This window comes from Gallinula chloropus, assembly GCF_964237585.1.
Source record: "Gallinula chloropus genome assembly, contig: HAP1_SCAFFOLD_541, whole genome shotgun sequence".
Classification (NCBI taxonomy): domain Eukaryota; kingdom Metazoa; phylum Chordata; class Aves; order Gruiformes; family Rallidae; genus Gallinula; species Gallinula chloropus.
Genome location: NW_028168102.1, coordinates 9,483 through 30,033, shown reverse-complemented (window position 1 = coordinate 30,033; position 20,551 = coordinate 9,483). Strand labels below are relative to the sequence as shown.

The following is a 20,551-nucleotide window of genomic DNA, read 5'->3' as shown; positions in this document are numbered from 1 at the left end:
AATCCCTTTTATCTCCCTCAAGCTCCCCTCTACACCCTCTAAATCCCCCAAAACCCCCTTCTATCCCCCCCAACCCCCCTCTATCCCCCCCAAACCCCCCTCTACACCCCCTTAAATCCCCCTCTATCCCCCCCAAACTGCCTTTCATCCCCCCCAAACCCCCATCTATCCCCCTAAACCTCCCTCTACACCCCTCAAATCTCCCTGTATCCCCCCCAAACCCCCTTCTATCCCCCTCAAATCCCCCTCTATCACCCCCAAAACCCCTTTTATCCCCCCAAACCCCCTTTTATCCTCCCCAACCCCCTTCTATCCCCCCCAAACCCCTTTTATCCCCCCAAACCCCCCTCTATCCCCCCCAAACCCCTTTTATCCTCCCCAAACCCCCTTCTATCCCCCCCAAACCCCTTTTATCCCCCCCAAACCCCCTTCTATCCCCCCCCCTCACCTTCCCCCCGTCGATGCGGACCCTGTCCCCCAGCTGCAGCCCCAGGCAGAGGAGCATGAGGTTGCCGGGGAGGTTGTCGTAGTTGGGGAGGGTGACCCTGGGCAGGCTGCAGCTGAGGGGCACCGCGTCCAGCAGCAGCCGCCGCAGCTCCCGCGCCGCCAGCGCCGCCTCCGCCTTGTCCAGCGCCATGTCCGTGGGGTCCGGGACCACCTCGGCTGCCACCTGCCCTTTGCTGTTCTGGGGGAGGGGGGAGAGGGTGTATTGAGGGGGAGGGGGGATGGGGAGACCCCTCCTCAACTCAACACACCCCCCCACCAGCCCCCCTGACCCTCAGCGGTCCCCCCAATCCATCCCAGTGCTCCCAGTTCCCTCCAGTCCCTCAATGCATCACAGTTCATCCCAGTCCCCCAGGCTCCCCCAGCCCCCCGGACACCCCAAGTCCCCCCAACCCTCCCCCCAGTCCCCCAATCCATCCCAGTCCATCCCAGTCCCCCAGTCCCCCCCCAGTCCCTCAATGCATCACAGTTCATCTCAGTCCCCCAGGCTCCCCCAGCCCCCAGACACCCCAAGTCCCCCCAACCCCCTCCAGTCTCCCCAATCCATCCCAGTCCTCCCCAGTTCCCTCCAATCCATCCCAGTCCATCCCAGTCCCCCAATCCATCCCAGTCCCCCAGTCCATCCCAGTCCCCAAGTCCCCCAGTCCATCCCAGGCCTCCCCAGTCCCCCCCATGCCCCCAGAAATCCCCAAACCCCCCCATCCCCCCCCAGTCCCCCAATCCATCCCAGTCCATCCCAGTTCCCCTCAAGCCCCCGCCCCCCCACCAAGACCCCCGGCCCCCCCAAGCCACCCAATCCCCCCCATGTCCGTGGGGTCTGGGACCCCCTCGGCTGCCACCTGCCCTTTGCTGTTCTGGGGGAGGGGGGAGAGGGTGTATTGAGGGGGAGGGGGGATGGGGAGACCCCTCCTCAACTCAACACACCCCCCCACCAGCCCCCCTGACCCTCAGCGGTCCCCCCAATCCATCCCAGTGCTCCCAGTTCCCTCCAGTCCCTCAATGCATCACAGTTCATCCCAGTCCCCAGGATCCCCCAGCCCCCCGGACACCCCAAGTCCCCCCAACCCTCCCCAGTTCCCCCAGTCCATCCCAGTCAATCCCAGTTCCCCAATCCATCCCAGTCCTCCCCAGTCCCCCAATCCATCCCACTCCCCCAGTCCCTCAATGCATCCCAGTCCCGCCCAGTCCCCCAGGCTCCCCCAGCCCCCCAAGTCCCCCCAACCCTCCCCAGTTCCCCCAATCCATCCCAGTCAATCCCAGTCCCCCAATCCATCCCAGTCCATCCCAGTCCCCCAGTCCATCCCAGTCCCCAAGTCCCCCAGTCCATCCCAGGCCTCCCCAGTCCCCCCCATGCCCCCAGAACTCCCCAAACCCCCCCATCCCCCCCCCAGTCCCCCAATCCATCCCAGTCCATCCCAGTTCCCCTCAAGCCCCCGCCCCCCCACCAAGCCCCCCGGCCCCCCCAAGCCACCCAATCCCCCCCATGTCCGTGGGGTCCGGGACCCCCTCGGCTGCCACCTGCCCTTTGCTGTTCTGGGGGAGGGGGGAGAGGGTGTATTGAGGGGGAGGGGGGATGGGGAGACCCCTCCTCAATTCAACACCCCCCCCCCACCAGCCCCCCTGACCCTCAGCGGTACCCCCAATCCATCCCAGTCCCCCAATCCATCCCAGTCCCTCAATGTATCCCAGTCCATCCCAGTCCCCCAATCCATCCCAGTCCATCCCAGTCCCCCAATCCATCCCAGTCCCTCAATGTATCCCAGTCCATCCCAGTCCCCCAGGCTCCCACAGCCCCCTGGACACCCCAAGTCCCCCCAACCCCCTCCAGTCACCCCAATCCATCCCAGTCCATCCCAGTCCCCCCAGTTTCCCCCAGTCCCTCAATGCATCCCAGTCCCCCCCCAGTCCCCCACAGCCCCCCGGACACCCCAAGCCCCCCCAACCCCCCCCAGTACCCCCAATCCATCCCAGTCCCCCAGTCCCCCCCAGTCCCTCAATGCATCACAGTTCATCTCAGTCCCCCAGGCTCCCCCAGCCCCCCAGACACCCCAAGTCCCCCCAACCCCCTCCAGTCACCCCAATCCATCCCAGTCCTCTCCAGTTCCCCAATCCATCCCAGTCCATCCCAGTCCCCCAATCCATCCCAGTCCCCCCCAGTCCCTCAATGCATCACAGTTCATCCCAGTCCCCCAGGCTCCCCCAGCCCCCCAAGTCCCTCCAACCCTCCCCAGTTCCCCCAATCCATCCCAGTCCATCCCAGTCCCCCAATCCATCCCAGTCCTCCCCAGTCCCCCAATCCATCCCAGTCCCCCAGTCCATCCCAGTCCCCAAGTCCCCCAGTCCATCCCAGGCCTCCCCAGTCCCCCCCATGCCCCCAGAACTCCCCAAACCCCCCCATCCCCCCCCCAGTCCCCCAATCCATCCCAGTCCATCCCAGTTCCCCTCAAGCCCCCGCCCCCCCACCAAGCCCCCCGGCCCCCCCAAGCCACCCAATCCCCCCCATGTCCGTGGGGTCCGGGACCCCCTCGGCTGCCACCTGCCCTTTGCTGTTCTGGGGGAGGGGGGAGAGGGAGTATTGAGGGGGAGGGGGGATGGGGAGACCCCTCCTCAATTCAACACACCCCCCCACCAGCCCCCCTGACCCTCAGCGGTCCCCCCAATCCATCCCAGTGCTCCCAGTTCCCTCCAGTCCCTCAATGCATCACAGTTCATCCCAGTCCCCCAGGCTCCCCCAGCCCCCCAAGTCCCCCCAACCCTCCCCAGTTCCCCCAGTCCATCCCAGTCAATCCCAGTTCCCCAATCCATCCCAGTCCTCCCCAGTTCCCCCAATCCATCCCAGTCCTCCCCAGTTCCCCAATCCATCCCAGTCCCCCAGTCCCTCAATGCATCCCAGTCCCGCCCAGTCACCCAGGCTCCCCCAGCCCCCCAAGTCCCCCCAACCCTCCCCAGTTCCCCCAATCCATCCCAGTCAATCCCAGTCCCCCAATCCATCCCAGTCCTCCCCAGTCCCCCAATCCATCCCAGTCCTCCCCAGTTCCCCCAATCCATCCCAGTCAATCCCAGTCCCTCAATGCATCCCAGTCAATCCCAGTCCCCCAATCCATCCCAGTCCTCCCCAGTTCCCCAATCCATCCCAGTCCTCCCCAGTCCCACAGTCCATCCCAGTCCATCCCAGTCCCCCAGTCTCCCCCATCCCCCAGGACCCCCCAAACCCCCCCAGCCCCCCTGACCCCCTCAGACCCCCCCAAGCCCCCAGACCCCCCAGTACCCTGATGGTGGGGTCAGCCCCGTGCTCCAGCAGGCAGCGCACGGCGCCCAGGCAGAGCCCCCCCATCCCCCCGGACCCCCATACCCCTGGGCCCCCCAAACCCCCCCAAGCCCCCAGACCCCCCCAGACCCCCCCACGCCCCCAGACCCCCCAGTACCCGGATGGCAGGGTCAGCCCCGTGCTCCAGCAGGCAGCGCACGGCGCCCAGGCAGAGCCCCCCCATCCCCCCGGACCCCCATCCCCCCGGACCCCCCAAAACCCCCCAGCCCCCCTGACCCCCCCAGACCCCCCCAAGCCCCCAGACCCCCCGGTACCCTGATGGTGGGGTCAGCCCCATGCTCCAGCAGGCAGCGCACGGCGCCCAGGCACAGACCCCCATCCCCCCAGCCCCCCAGCCCCCCTGACCCCCCCAAGCCCCCAGACCCCCCCAGACCCCCCCAAGCCCCCAGACCCCCCGGTACCCGGATGGCAGGGTCAGCCCCGTGCTCCAGCAGGCAGAGACCCCCCATCCCCCCGGACCCCCATCCCCAAAGACCCCCTGAACCCCCCCAGCCCCCCTGACCCCCCCAAGCCCCCCCAAGCCCCCCCAAGCCCCCCCAAGCCCCCAGACCCCCCGGTACCCGGATGGCAGGGTCAGCCCCGTGCTCCAGCAGGCAGCGCACGGCGCCCAGGCAGAGCCCCCCCATCCCCCCGGACCCCCATCCCCAAAGACCCCCTGAACCCCCCCAAGCCCCCAGACCCCCCCAAGCCCCCCCATGCCCACAGACCCCCCCACATCCCCAGACCCCCCGGTACCCTGAAGGTGGGTTCCACCCCGTGCTCCAGCAGGCAGCGCACGGCGCCCAGGCAGAGCCCCCTCATCCCCCCGGACCCCCATCCCCCCAGACCCCCCAAAGCCCCCCAAGCCCCCAGACTCCCCCAAGCCCCCCCATGCCCCCAGACCCCCCGGTACCCAGATGGCAGGGTCAGCCCCGTGCTCCAGCAGGCAGCGCACGGCACCCAGGTACAGACCCCCATCCCCCCGGACCCCCATCCTCCAGGACCCCCCAAGCCCCCCCAAGCCCCCAGACCCCCCCAGACCCCCCCAAGCCCCCAGACCCCCTGGTACCCGGATGGCAGGGTCAGCCCCGTGCTCCAGCAGGCAGCGCACAGCGCCCAGGCAGAGCCCCCCCATCCCCCTGGACCCCCATCCCCAAAGACCCCCTGAACCCCCCCAGCCCCCCTGACCCCCCCAAGCCCCCCCAAGCCCCCCCAAGCCCCCAGACCCCCCGGTACCCGGATGGCAGGGTCAGCCCCGTGCTCCAGCAGGCAGCGCATGGTGCCCAGGCAGAGACCCCCATCCCCCCATCCCCCCAGACCCCCAGACCCCCCGAACCCCCCCAGCCCCCCTGACCCCCCCAGACCCCCCCAAGCCCCCAGACCCCCCGGTACCCTGATGGTGGGGTCAGCCCCATGCTCCAGCAGGCAGCGCACGGCACCCAGGCACAGACCCCCATCCCCCCAGACCCCCAGCCCCCCAAGCCCCCCCCAAGCCCCCAGACCCCCCCAAGCCCCCCCACGCCCCCAGACCCCCTGGTACCCTGATGGTGGGGTCCACCCCGTGCTCCAGCAGGCAGCGCACGGCGCCCAGGCTGAGCCCCCCCATCCCCCCGGACCCCCATCCCCCTGGGCCCCCCAAACCCCCCCAAGACCCCCCATGCCCCCAAGCCCCCCCAAGCCCCCAGACCCCCTGGTACCCTAACCGTGGGGTCTACCCCATGCTCCAGCAGGCAGCGCACGGCGCCCAGGCAGAGCCCCCCCATCCCCCCGGACCCCCATCCCCAAAGACCCCCTGAACCCCCCCAGCCCCCCTGACCCCCCCAAGCCCCCCCAAGCCCCCCCAAGCCCCCAGACCCCCCGGTACCCGGATGGCAGGGTCAGCCCCGTGCTCCAGCAGGCAGCGCACGGCGCCCAGGCACAGACCCCCATCCCCCCAGCCCCCCAGCCCCCCTGACCCCCCCAAGCCCCCAGACCCCCCCAGACCCCCCCAAGCCCCCAGACCCCCCGGTACCCTGATCGCAGGGTCAGCCCCGTGCTCCAGCAGGCAGCGCACGGCGCCCAGGCAGGGCCCCCCCATCCCCCTGGACCCCCATCCCCCCAAGCCCCCCCCAAGCCCCCAGACCCCCCCAGACCCCCCCACGCCCCCAGACCCCCCGGTACCCGGATGGCAGGGTCAGCCCCGTGCTCCAGCAGGCAGCGCATGGCGCCCAGGCAGAGCCCCCCCATCCCCCTGGACCCCCATCCCCCAGGACCCCCCAAACCCCCCCAAGCCCCCTGACCCCCCCAAGCCCCCCCAAGCCCCCAGACCCCCTGGTACCCGGATGGCAGGGTCAGCCCCATGCTCCAGCAGGCAGCGAACAGCGCCCAGGCAAAGCCCCCCCATCCCCCTGGACCCCCATCCGCCAGGACCCCCCAAGCCCCCCCAAGCCCCCAGACCCCCCCAGACTCCCCCAAGCCCCCAGACCCCCCGGTACCCGGATGGCAGGGTCAGCCCCGTGCTCCAGCAGGCAGAGACCCCCCATCCCCCCGGACCCCCATCCCCCAGGACCCCCCAAACCCCCCCAAGCCCCCAGACCCCCCCAGACCCCCCCAAGCCCCCAGACCCCCCGGTACCCTGATGGTGGGGTCCACCCCGTGCTCCAGCAGGCAGAGCCCCCCCATCCCCCTGGACCCCCATCCGCCAGGACCCCCCAAGCCCCCCCAAGCCCCCAGACCCCCCCAGACCCCCCCAAGCCCCCAGACCCCCCGGTACCCGGATGGCAGGGTCAGCCCCGTGCTCCAGGAGGCAGAGACCCCCCATCCCCCCGGACCCCCATCCCCCTGGGCCCCCCAAACCCCCCCAAGCCCCCCCATGCCCCCAAGCCCCCCCAAGCCCCCAGACCCCCTGGTACCCTAACCGTGGGGTCTACCCCATGCTCCAGCAGGCAGCGCACGGCGCCCAGGCAGAGCCCCCCCATCCCCCCGGACCCCCATCCCCCCAGACCCCCCAAGCCCCCCCAAGCCCCCAGACCCACCCAAGCCCCCCCAAGCCCCCAGACCCCCCGGTACCCAGATGGTGGGGTCCACCCCGTGCTCCAGCAGGCAGCGCACGGCGCCCAGGCAGAGACCCCCTATCCCCCCAGACCCCCAGCCCCCCAAACCCCCCCAAGCCCCCCCAAGCCCCCAGACCCCCCCAAGTCCCCCCAAGCCCCCAGACCCCCCCAAGCCCCCAGACCCCCTGGTACCCTAATCGTGGGGTCCACCCCGTGCTCCAGCAGGCAGCGCACGGCGCCCAGGCACAGACCCCCATCCCCCCGGACCCCCATCCTCCAGGACCCCCCAAGCCCCCCCAAGCCCCCAGACCCCCCAGACCCCCCCAAGCCCCCAGACCCCCTGGTACCCGGATGGTGGGGTCAGCCCCGTGCTCCAGCAGGCAGCGCACGGCGCCCAGGCAGAGCCCCCCCATCCCCCCGGACCCCCATCCCCCAGGACCCCCCAAACCTCCCCAAGCCCCCAGACCCCCCCAGACCCCCCCACGCCCCCAGACCCCCCGGTACCCGGATGGCAGGGTCAGCCCCGTGCTCCAGCAGGCAGCGCACGGCGCCCAGGCAGAGCCCCCCCATCCCCCCAAACCCCCATCCCCCAGGATCCCCCAAACCCCCCCAAGCCCCCCAGACCCCCCCAGACCCCCCCACGCCCCCAGACCCCCCGGTACCCTGATGGTGGGGTCCACCCCGTGCTCCAGCAGGCAGCGCACGGCGCCCAGGCACAGCCCCCCCATCCCCCCGGACCCCCATCCCCCTGGGCCCCCCAAACCCCCCCAAGCCCCCCCATGCCCCCCAGACCCCCCCAAGCCCCCAGACCCCCTGGTACCCTAATCGTGGGGTCTACCCCATGCTCCAGCAGGCAGCGCACGGCGCCCAGGCAGAGCCCCCCCATCCCCCCGGACCCCCATCCCCCAGGACCCCCAAACCCCCCCAAGCCCCCTGAGCCCCCCAAGCCCCCCCCAGACCCCCCCACGCCCCCAGACCCCCCAGTACCCGGATGGCAGGGTCAGCCCCGTGCTCCAGCAGGCAGCGCACGGCGCCCAGGCAGAGCCCCCCCATCCCCCCGGACCCCCATCCCCCCAAACCCCCCAAACCCCCCCAAGCCCCCAGACCCCCCCAAGCCCCCCCACGCCCCCAGACCCCCCGGTACCCGGATGGCAGGGTCAGCCCCGTGCTCCAGCAGGCAGCGCACGGCGCCCAGGCAGAGGTTGGAGGCGGCGATGTGCAGGGCGGTGCCGTGGCTGAAGTCGCTGCAGGTCGAGTGCAGCACTGGGGGGGCAGGGGGGGGGGCAGGGGGATGCTGAGGCGCGAGCCGGGACCCCCCCCCCAACAGCACCCACCCACGCCTCCCCAGGGACCCCTAATGCCCCCCCCACGGAGCCCCAATTCCCTTCCTCAGGCCCTCAGGGACCCTAAAACCTCCCCAGAGACCCCTAATATCCCCCCAGGGACCCCCAATTTCCTTCCTCAGGCCTCCCAGGGACACCAATACCCCCCCAGGGACCCCTAATTCCCCCCCAGGGACCCCCAATTCCCTTTCTCAGGCCCCCTAAGAACCCCAACTCCCCCCCAGGGACCCCAATGCCCCTCTAGGGACCCCAATACCGCCCCAGGGACCCCCAATTCCCTTCCTCTGACCCCCCAGGGACCCCAATGCCCCCCCAGGGACCCCCAATACCCTTCCCCTGACTCCCCAAGGGCCCTAATGTCACCCCAGGGACCCCCAACGCCCCCCAGGGACCCCCAATTCCCTTCCTCAGGCCCCCCAGGGACCCCAATGCCCCCCCAGGGACCCCCAATACCCTTCCCCTGACTCCCCAAGGGCCCTAATGTCACCCTAGAGACCCCTAATGCCCCCCAGGGACCCCCAATTCCCTTCCTCAGGCCCCCCAAGGGCCCTAATATCCCCCCAGGGACCCCCAATTCCCTTCCTCAGGCCCTCCAGGGACCCCAATATCTCCTCAGGGACCCCCAATTCCCTTCCTCAGGCCCCCAGGGACCCTAAAACCTCCCCAGAAACCCCTAATATCCTCCCAGGCACCCCCAATTTCCTTCCTCTGACCCCCCAGGGACCCCAACTCTCCCCTAGGGACCCCCAATTCCCTTCTTCTGACACCCCAGGGACCCCAATGCCCACCCCAGGGACCCCAATACCTCCCCAGGGACCCCAATACCCTTCCTCTGACCCTCCAGGGACCCCAATATCTCCTCAGGGACCCCAAATTCCTTTCCTCAGGCCCCCCAGGGACCCCAATGCCCCCCTAGGAACCCCTAATTCCCCCCCAGGGACCCCCAATTCCCTTCCTCAGGCCCCCCAGGGACCCCCAGGGCCCCTCCCAGCCCGGCCCGGGGGTCCCCTCACCGCGGGGGGCCGCGGCGCGCAGCAGGGTGCGGATGAGCTCGGGGACGTCGAAGTAGGCCGCGTAGTGCAGGAACCCACCCCAGGGACCCCCAACGCCCCCCAGGGACCCCCAATTCCCTGCCTCTGACCCCCCAGGGACCCCAATATCCCCCCAGGGACCCCCAATTCCCTTCCTCAGGCCCCCCAGGGACCCCAATACCCCCCCAGGGACCCCCAATTCCCTTCCTCAGGCCCCCCAAGGGCCCTAATAGCCCCCCAGGGACCCCCAATTCCCTTCCTCAGGCCCCCCAAGGGCCCTAATAGCCCCCCAGGGACCCCCAATTCCCTTCCTCAGGCCCCCCAGGGACCCCCAACGCCCCCCAGGGACCCCCAATTCCCTTCCTCTGACACCCCAAGGGCCCTAATGCCCCCCCAGGGACCCCCAATTCCCTTCCTTTGACCCCCCAAGGGCCCTAATATCCCACCAGGGACCCCCAATCTCCTTCCTCTGACCCCCCAAAGGCTCTAATGTCCCCCAAAGGACCCCCAATTCCCTTCCTCAGCCCCCCCAGGGACCCCAATATCCCCCCAGGGACCCCCAATATCCTGCACCCAGAGACCCCCAATGCCCCCCCCCACAGTGGGTGGGCCCATGGTGGGTGGGCCTGTGGGGGTCCCCTCACCGCGGGGGGCGGCGGCGCGCAGCAGGGTGCGGATGAGCTCGGGGACGTCGAAGTAGGCCGCGTAGTGCAGCGCGTTCATGTGGGTCCAGCGGCTGCGCAGGGTCACGTCCCCCCCCAGCGCCAGCAGCCGCGTCGACAGGCGCACAGCGGCCGCGGGGTCCCCTGTGGGGCAACGGGGAGGGGGGGACTGGGGGGGCTGGGGGGAATGGGGGGACTGGGGGGACTTGGGGGGAACTGGGGGCACTGGGATAAGGGATACTGGGGATACTGGGGGATACTGGGCTAAGGGATACTGGGGATACTGGGGATACTGGGGATACTGGGGGATACTGGGCTAAGGGATACTGGGGATACTGGGGATACTGGGGATACTGGGGGATACTGGGATAAGGGATACTGGGGATACTGGGGATACTGGGGGGACTGGGGGGGAATGGGGGGCTGGGGAGGACTGGGGGTACTGGGGGTACTGGGGGATTGGGGGACTGGGGGGGACTGGGGGAATGGGGGACTGGGGGGACTGGGTGGGACTGGGGGGACTGGGGGAATGGGGGTGGGACTGGGGGGACTGGGGGATTGGGGGACTGGGGGGGACTGGGGGAATGGGGGGACTGGGGGGACTGGGGGGAATGGGGGGACTGAGCTAAGGGATACTGGGGGTAATGGGATAAGGGATACTGGCGACACTGGGCTAAGGGATACTGGGGGCACTGGGATAAGGGATACTGGGGATACCGGGGGATACTGGGCTAAGGGATACTGGGGGTACTGGGATAAGGGATACTGAGGATACTGGGTGATACGGGGATAAGGGATACTGGCGACACTGGGCTAAGGGATACTGGGGGCACTGGGGACACTGGGCTAAGGGACACTGGGAACACTGGGCTACGGGATACTGGGGGCATTGGGGACACTGGGCTAAGAGACACTGGGGGCACTGGGCATACTGGGAGCACTGGGCTAAGAGACACTGGGGGCACTGGGGACACTGGGCTAAGGGACACTGGGGGCATTGGGGACACTGGGCTCAGGGATACTGGGGGCACTGGGGACACTGGGGTTAGGGACACTGGGCATACTGGGGGCACTGGGCTAAGGGACACTGGGCATACTGGGAGCACTGGGCTACGGGACACTGGGCATACTGGGGGCACTGGGCTAAGGGACACTGGGCACACTGGGAGCACTGGGCTACGGGATACTGGGGGCACTGGGGACACTGGGGTTAGGGACACTGGGCATACTGGGGGCACTGGGCTAAGGGACACTGGGCATACTGGGAGCACTGGGCTACGGGACACTGGGCATACTGGGGGCACTGGGCTAAGGGACACTGGGCACACTGGGAGCACTGGGCTACGGGACACTGGGCACACTGGGGGCACTGGGCTACGGGACACTGGGCATACTGGGGGCACTGGGCTAAGGGACACTGGGGGTACTGGGCTAAGGGATACTGGGGGCATTGGGGATACTGGGCTATGGGACACTGGGCTCACTGGGGGCACTGGGCTAAGGGACACTGGGCATACTGGGGGCACTGGGCTAAGGGACACTGGGCACACTGGGGACACTGGGCTACGGGACACTGGGCACACTGGGAGCACTGGGCACCCACCCACGCCGTGTGCCCCGGCCTTGCAGGCGTAGTGCAGCAGCGTCATGTCCGTCAGCCCGTCCCGGTCGTTGACGTGGCAGCCGCGGCGCAGGATCTGCCCAGTCCCACCAGTTACACGCCAGGGCCCTCCCAGTTCCACCTCCGCAATCTCCACAGCCTCCCCAGTTCCCTTCCCAGTCCGCCCAGTTCCCCCCACTCCATCAATCCTGGTGCTGCCACGGCAGCCTGAACCCCCCCCACCCCCCACCAGTATCCCCAGTCCCCCCAGTATCCCTTACCCCAGTGCTACCAGTATCCCCAGTCCCCCCAGTATCCCTTACCCCAGTGCTACCAGTATCTCCAGTCCCCCCAGTCCCTCCAGAATCCCTTACCCCAGACTCCCCAGTATCCCCAGTATCTCTTACCCCAGTCCCCCCAGTATCCCCAGTATCCATTACCCCAGTCTCCCCAGTATCCCTTACCCCAGTCCCCCCAGTATCCCCAGTCCCCCCAGTATCCCTTACCCCAGTCTCCCCAGTCTCCCCAGTATCCATTACCCCAGTATCCCCAGTATCCCTTACCCCAGTATCCCCAGTCCCCCCAGTATCCCTTACCCCAGTCCCCCCAGTCTCCCTAGTATCTCTTACCTCAGTCTCCCCAGTATGCCTTCCCCCAGTCCCCCCAGTATCCCCAGTGCCTCCAGTATCCCTTACCCCAGTGCCTCCAGTATCCCCAGTCTCCCCAATATCCCCAGTCCCCCCAGTATCCCTTACCCCAGTCTCTCCAGTATCCCCAGTGTCCCTTATCCCAAACCCCCCAGTATCCCCAGTATCCCCCAGTATCCCCAGTCCTACTGCCCATAAACCCCCTCCCCAGCCCCCTGACCCCCTCCCCAGCACCCTGACCCCCACCCTGACCCCCCCTCACCTCGTTGCTGATGATGTCCATCCACATCACGACCCCAGTATCCCCAGTATCCCCAGTATCCCCAGTCCTACTGCCCATAGCCCCCCTGCTCAGCCCCCTGGCCCCCTCCCCAGCCCCCTGGCCCCCTCCCCAGCACCCTGACCCCCACCCTGACCCCCACCCTCACCTCGTTGCCGATGATGTCCACGCTGTGCTGCACCTGGGGCACCCAGTATCCCCCAGTATCCCCCAGTATCCCCAGTCCTACTGCCCATAGCCCCCCTCCCCAGCCCCCTGGCCCCCTCCCCAGCACCCTGACCCCCACCCTGACCCCCACCCTGACCCCCACCCAGACCCCCCCTCACCTCGTTGCTGATGATGTCCATCCACATCACGACCCCAGTATCCCCAGTATCCCCAGTATCCCCAGTCCTACTGCCCATAGCCCCCCTCCCCAGCCCACAGACCCCCTCCCCAGCCCCCTGGCCCCCTCCCCAGCACCCTGACCCCCACCCTGACCCCCCCCCTCACCTCGTTGCCGATGATGTCCACGCTGTGCTGCACCTGGGGCACCCAGTATCCCCCAGTATCCCCCAGTATCCCCCAGTATCCCAAATCCTAATGCCCATAGCCCCCCTCCCCAGCCCCCTGGCCCCCTCCCCAGCACCCTGACCCCCACCCTGACCCCCCCTCACCTCGTTGCTGATGACGTCCATCCACCTCGGGACCCCAGTATCCCCAGTATTCCCCAGTATCCCCAGTCCTACTGCCCATAGCCCCCCTCCCCAGCCCCCTGGCCCCCTCCCCAGCACCCTGACCCCCACCCTGACCCCCCCCTCACCTCGTTGCCGATGATGTCCATCCACATCACGACCCCAGTATCCCCAGTATCCCCAGTATCCCCAGTCCTACTGCCCATAGCCCCCCTCCCCAGCCCACAGACCCCCTCCCCAGCCCCCTGGCCCCCTCCCCAGCACCCTGGCCCCCTCCCCAGCACCCTGGCCCCCACCCTGACCCCCCCTCACCTCGTTGCCGATGAGGTCCACGCTGTGCTGCACCCAGTATCCCCAGTATCCCCCAGTATCCCCCAGTATCCCCCAGTATCCCCACTCCTACTGCCCACAGACCCCCTCCCCAGCCCCCTGGCCCCCTCCCCAGCACCCTGACCCCCTCCCCAGCACCCTGACCCCTACCCTGACCCCCACCCAGACCCCCCCTCACCTCGTTGCCGATGCTGTCCATCCACATCAGGACCCCAGTATCCCCAGTATCCCCCAGTATCCCCACTCCTACTGCCCATAGCCCCCCTGCCCAGCCCCCTGGCCCCCTCCCCAGCCCCCTGGCCCCCTCCCAGCACCCTGACCCCCACCCTGACCCCCCCCTCACCTCGTTGCCGATGATGTCCACACTGTGCTGCACCCAGTATCCCCCAGTATCCCCAGTATCCCCAGTCCAACTGCCCATAGCCCCCCTGCTCAGCCCCCTGGCCCCCTGCCCAGCCCCCTGGCCCCCTCCCCAGCACCCTGACCCCCACCCTGACCCCCCCTCACCTTGTTGCCGATGATGTCCACGCTGTGCTGCACCCAGTATCCCCCAGTATCCCCAGTATCCCCAGTCCTACTGCCCATAGCCCCCCTCCCCAGACCCCTGACCCCCTGCCCAGCCCCCTGGCCCCCTCCCCAGCACCCTGACCCCCACCCTGACCCCCACCCAGACCCCCCCTCACCTCGTTGCTGATGATGTCCATCCACATCACGACCCCAGTATCCCCAGTATTCCCAGTATCCCCAGTCCTACTGCCCACAGCCCCCCTCCCCAGCCCCCTGGCCCCCTCCCCAGCACCCTGACCCCCACCCTGACCCCCCCTCACCTCGTTGCCGATGATGTCCACGCTGTGCTGCACCCAGTATCCCCAGTATCCCCAGTATCCCCCAGTATCCCCCAGTATCCCCAGTATTCCCAGTCCTACTGCCCACAGCCCCCCTCCCCAGCCCCCTGACCCCCTCCCCAGCACCCTGACCCCCACCCTGACCCCCCCCTCATCTCGTTGCCGATGATGTCCACGCTGTGCTGCACCTGGGGCACCCAGTATCCCCCAGTATCCCCCCGTATCCCCCAGTATCCCCAGTCCTACTGCCCATAGCCCCCCTGCCCAGCCCCCTGACCCCCTCCCCAGCCCCCTGGCCCCCTCCCCAGCACCCTGACCCCCACCCAGACCCCCCCTCACCTTGTTGCTGATGATGTCCATCCACATCACGACCCCAGTATCCCCAATATTCCCAGTAACCCCAGTCCTACTGCCCATAGCCCCCCTCCCCAGCCCACAGCCCCCCTCCCCAGCCCCCTGGCCCCCTCCCCAGCACCCTGACCCCCACCCTGACCCCCCCCTCACCTCGTTGCCGATGATGTCCACGCTGTGCTGCACCCAGTATCCCCCAGTATCCCCAGTATCCCCAGTATCCCCCAGTATCCCAAATCCTACTGCCCATAGCCCCCCTGCCCAGCCCCCTGGCCCCCTCCCCAGCACCCTGACCCCCACCCTGACCCCCCCCTCACCTCGTTGCCGATGATGTCCACGCTGTGCTGCACCTGGGGCACCCACTGGCGCAGGATGGCGAAGAGCTGGGGGACGCTGGTCTGGGGGTCCAGCAGGATCTCCCGGCAGGCGGCGTCGTTGGGGTCGAAGAAGGTGAAGGCTGGGGGGGGGGGACACGGGGTTCCCAGTGCTCCCAGTATCACCAGTAGCCCGTACCCCAGTGCCCCCAGGATCGCCAGTAGCCCGTACCCCAGTGTCCCCAGTATCCCTTAGCCAAGTGCCCCCAGTATCACCAGTATCCCATACCCCAGTGCTCCCAGGATTGCCAGTAGCCCGTACCCCAGTGCCCCCAGTATCACCAGTAGCCCTTACACCAGCACCACCAGTATGCCTTATCCCAGTGCCCCCAGTATCCCCAGTATCCCTTGTCCCAGTGCTCCCAGTATCCCCAGTAGCCCGTACCCCAGTGCCCCCAGTATTACCAGTAGCCCTTACCCCAGTCCCACCAGTATCCCGTACACCAGTGCCCCCAGTATCCCTTATCCCAGTGCCCCCAGTATCACCAGTAGCCCTTACACCAGTCCCACCAGTATCCCTTATCCCAGTGCCCCCAGTATCCCTTATCCCAGTGCCCCCAATATCACCAGTAGCCCTTACACCAGTCCCACCAGTATCCCTTATCCTAGTCCCACCAGTATCCCCAGTATCCCTTACCCCAGTGCCCCCAGGATCACCAGTAGCCCTTACACCAGTCCCACCAGTATCCCTTATCCTAGTCCCACCAGTATCCCCAGTAGCCCCAGTAGCCCTTACCCCAGTCCCACCAGTATCCCTTGTCCCCGTGCCCCCAGGATCACCAGTAGCCCTTACACCAGTCCCACCAGTATCCCGTACCCCAGTGCCCCCAGGATCACCAGTATCCCTTACCCCTGTGGCCCCAGTATCACCACTATCCTATACCCCAGTGCCCCCAGTATGCCTTATCCCAGTGCTCCCAGTATCGCCAGTAGCCCGTACCCCAGTGCCCCAGTATCACCAGTAGCCCTTACACCAGCACCACCAGTATGCCTTATCCCAGTGCCCCCAGTATCCCCAGTATCCCTTGTCCCAGTGCTCCCAGTATCCCCAGTAGCCCGTACCCCAGTGCCCCCAGTATTACCAGTAGCCCTTACACCAGTCCCACCAGTATCCCTTATCCCAGTGCCCCCAGTATCCCTTATCCCAGTGCCCCCAATATCACCAGTAGCCCTTACACCAGTCCCACCAGTATCCCTTATCCTAGTCCCACCAGTATCCCCAGTATCCCTTACCCCAGTGCCCCCAGGATCACCAGTATCCCGTACCCCAGTGCCCCCAGTATCACCAGTATCCCATACCCCAGTGCTCCCAGTATCACCAGTATCCCTTAGCCCAGTGCCCCCAGTATCACCAGTAGCCCTTACACCAGCACCACCAGTATACCTTAGCCCAGTGCCCCCAGTATCACCAGTATCCCTTACTCCAGTGCCCCCAGGATCGCCAGTACCCCGTACCCCAGTGCCCCCAGGATCACCAGTATCCCGTACCCCAGTCCCACCAGTATCCCCAGTAGCCCTTACCCCAGTGCCACCAGTATCCCCAGTAGCCCTTACCCCAGTGCTCCCAGTATCCCCAGTAGCCCGTACCCCAGTGCCACCAGTATCCCCAGTAGCCCTTACCCCAGTGCTCCCAGTATCCCCAGTAGCCCGTACCCCAGTGCCCCCAGGATCGCCAGTAGCCCTTACCCCAGTGCTCCCAGTATCCCCAGTAGCCCGTACCCCAGTGCCCCCAGGATCGCCAGTATCCCATACCCCAGTGCTCCCAGTATCACCAGTATCCCGTACCCCAGTGCTCCCAGTATCACCAGTATCCCTTATCCCAGTCCCCCCAGTATCCCTTAGCCCAGTGCCCCCAGTATCCCTTAGCCCAGTGCCTCCAGTATCCCCAGTATCCCGTACCCCAGTGCCCCCAGTATCACCAGTAGCCCTTACACCAGTCCCATCAGTATCCCTTATCCTAGTCCCACCAGTGCCCCCAGTATCCCCAGTAGCCCGTACCCCAGTGCCCCAGTATCACCAGTAGCCCTTACCCCAGTCTCACCAGTATCCCTTATCCCAGTGCCCCAGGGACCCCAACGCCCCCCCAGGGACCCCCAATTTCCTTCCTTCAGCCCCCCAGGGACCCCCAACTCCCCCCCAGGGACCCCAACACCCCCCCAAAGACCCCAATATCCTTCACCCCAAGACCCTGTCCATAGGGAACCCCCTTATCCCACCCCCTGGGTCCCCAATATCCTGACCCTGGGACCCCAATGTCTCCCCAGGGACCCCAACTCCCCCCCAGGGACCCAACGCCCCCCCAGGGACCCCAATTTTCTTCCTCTGGCCCTCCAGGGACCCCAACGCCCCCCCAGGGACCCCCAACTCCCTTCCTCAAGCCCCCCAGGGACCCCCAACTCCCCCCCAGGGACCCCAACACCCTCCCAGGGACCCCAATTTTCTTCCTCAGGCCCCCCAGGGACCCTCAACTCCCCCCCAGGGACCCCAACACCCCCCCAGGGACCCCCAATTTCCTTCCTCCAGCCCCCCAGGGACCCCCAACGCCCCCCCAGGGACCCCAATTCCCTTCCTCAGGCCCCCCAGGGACCCCAATACCCCCCCAGGGACCCCAATTCCCTTCCTCAGGCCCCCCAGGGACCCCCAATGCCCCCCCAGGGACCCCAATTCCGTTCCTCAGGCCCCCCAGGGACCACGAACTCCCCCCCAGGGACCCCAACACCCCCCCAGAGACCCCAATATCCTTCACCCTAAGACCCTGTCCATAGGGAACCCCCATATCCCACCCCCTGGGTCCCCAATATCCTGACCCTGGGACCCCAATGTCTCCCCAGGGACCCCAATTCCCTTCCTCTGGCCCCCCAGGGACCCCAAACTCCCCCCCAGGGACCCCAACGCCCCCCCAGGGACCCCCAATTTCCTTCCTCTGGCCCCTCAGGGACCCCAACTCCCCCCCAGGGACCCCCAATTTTCTTCCTCAGGCCCCCCAGGGACCCTCAACTCCCCCCCAGGGACCCCAACACCCCCCCAGGGACCCCCAATTTCCTTCCTCCAGCCCCCCAGGGACCCCCAATGCCCCCTCAGGGACCCCAATTTCCTTCCTCCAGCCCCCCAGGGACCGCAATGCCCCCCCAGGGACCCCAATTCCCTTCCTCAGGCCCCCCAGGGCCCCCCAACTCCCCCCCAGGGACCCCAACACCCCCCCAGAGACCCCAATATCCTTCACCCTAAGACCCTGTCCATAGGGAACCCCCATATCCCACCCCCTGGGTCCCCAATATCCTGACCCTGGGACCCCAATGTCTCCCCAGGGACCCCAATTCCCTTCCTCTGGCCCCCCAGGGACCCCAAACTCCCCCCCAGGGACCCCAACGCCCCCCCAGGGACCCCCAATTTCCTTCCTCTGGCCCCTCAGGGACCCCAACTCCCCCCCAGGGACCCCCAATTTTCTTCCTCAGGCCCCCCAGGGACCCTCAACTCCCCCCCAGGGACCCCAACACCCCCCCAGGGACCCCCAATTTCCTTCCTCCAGCCCCCCAGGGACCCCCAATGCCCCCTCAGGGACCCCAATTTCCTTCCTCCAGCCCCCCAGAGACCCCAATGCCCCCCCAGGGACCCCCAATTTCCTTCCTCTGGCCCCCCAGGGACCCCCAACTCCCCCCAGGGACCCCAACACCCCCCCAGGGACCCCTAATGCCTCCCCTAGGGACCCCAACACCCCCCCAGGGACCCCAACACCCCCCCAGAGACCCCAATATCCTTCACCCCAAGACCCTGTCCATAGGGACCCCCCCATATCCCACCCCCTGGGTCCCCAATATCCTGCCCCAGGGACCCCAACGCCCCCACAGGGACCCCCAATTCCCTTCCTCTGGCCCCCCAGGGACCCCAACTCCCCCCCAGGGACCCCAACGCCCCCCCCAGGGACCCCTAATGCCCCCCTAGGGACCCCCAACACCCCCCCAGGGACCCCAATTTCCTTCCTCTGGCCCCCAGGGATCCCCAACTCCCCCCCAGGGACCCCTAATGCCCCCCCAGGGACCCCAACGCCCCCCCAGGGACCCCAATATCCTGCACCCCAAGACCCTGTCCATAGGGAACCCCCATATCCCACCCCCTGGGTCCCCAATATCCTGCCCCAGGGACCCCAACGCCCGCCCAGGGACCCCCAATTTCCTTCCTCTGGCCCCCCAGGGACCCCAATGCCCCCCCAGGGACCCCTAATGCCCCCCCAGGGACCCCCAACTCCCTCCCAGGGACCCCAACGCCCGCCCGGGGACCCCCAATTTCCTTCCTCTGGCCCCCCAGGGACCCCCAATTCCCCCCCAGGGACCCCAACATCCCCCCAGGGATCCCCAATTTTCTTCCTCAGGCCCCCTAGGGACCCTGAACTCCCCCCCAGGGACCCCGAACTCCCCCCCAGGGACCCCTAATGCCCCCCCAGGGACCCCCATTTTCCTTCCTCCAGCTCCCCAGGGACCCCTAATGCCCCCCTAGGTACCCCAACACCCCCCCAGGGACCCCCAATTTCCTTCCTCCAGCCCCCCAGGGACCCCAAACTCCCCCCCAGGGACCCCAATTCCCTTCCTCAGGCCCCCCAGGGACCCCCAACTCCCCCCCCGAGACCCCCAATTTCCTTCCTTTGGCCCCCCAGGGACCCCCAACACCCCCCCAGGGACCCCAACTCCCCCCCCAGGGACCCCTAATGCCCCCCCCAGGGACCCCCAACACCCCCCCAGGGACCCCAATTTCCTCCCTCCAGCCCCCCAGGGACCCCCAACTCCCCCCCAGGGACCCCTAATGCCCCCCCAGTGACCCCCAACACCCCCCCAGGGACCCCAACTCCCCCCCATAGACCCCAATATCCTTCACCCCAACACCCTGTCCATAGGGACCCCCCCATATCCCACCCCCCCCCGTGTGTCCCCCCCCCGGGAGCAGCTGGGGGGGGGTCTCACCGTAGTCCTTGGGCAGGGGGGCGGGGGCTGCCGGATGCACCACCGGCCGCTTGCGTCGCTCCAGCGCCGGGCTGGGGGGGGCTGGGGGCGGCGCCCCCCCCCCAGCGGGGTCCCCCCCGCGCTCCTTCGTCATGGCAACGGCCTGGGGGGGGGAAAGGGGGGGGTGAGACCACCCCCCAAATATGGATATGGGGGCGGGGGGGGATGGGGGAGTGGAAGGGGGAGACTGGGAGGGGAGACTGGGAGGGGAGACTGGGATACTGGGAGGGGAGACTGGGAACTGGGAGGGGAGACTGGGAGGGGAGACTGGGAGGGGAGACTGGGAGACTGGGATGGAAGAACTGGCATACTGGGAGGGGATACTGGGAGGGGAGACTGGGAGGGGAGACTGGGAGACTGGGAGGGGAGACTGGGATACTGGGAGGGGATACTGGGAGGGGATACTGGGAGACTGGGAGGGGAGACTGGGAGGGGAGACTGGGAGACTGGGAGGGGAGGCTGGGATACTGGGAGACTGGGAGACTGGGAGACTGGGAGGGGAGACTGGGAGGGGAGACTGGGATACTGGGAGGAGATACTGGGAGGGGATACTGGGATATTAGGAGGGGAGACTGGG

At 67.9% G+C, this 20,551-nt stretch overlaps 1 protein-coding gene across 1 annotated transcript; it reads right to left on the bottom strand.

Annotated features, from left to right (window-relative positions):
* Positions 1-448: 448 nt before the first annotated feature.
* Positions 449-20,068, bottom strand: CLIP3 (CAP-Gly domain containing linker protein 3; the record flags this gene model as incomplete). The annotated part of the gene is made up of 6 exons (XM_084281157.1): positions 449-685; positions 7,988-8,106; positions 9,862-10,023; positions 11,483-11,576; positions 14,924-15,063; positions 19,936-20,068. Coding segments are annotated over 6 exons (885 nt in total), but the record flags the coding sequence as incomplete, so codon positions are not given.
* Positions 20,069-20,551: the final 483 nt, after the last annotated feature.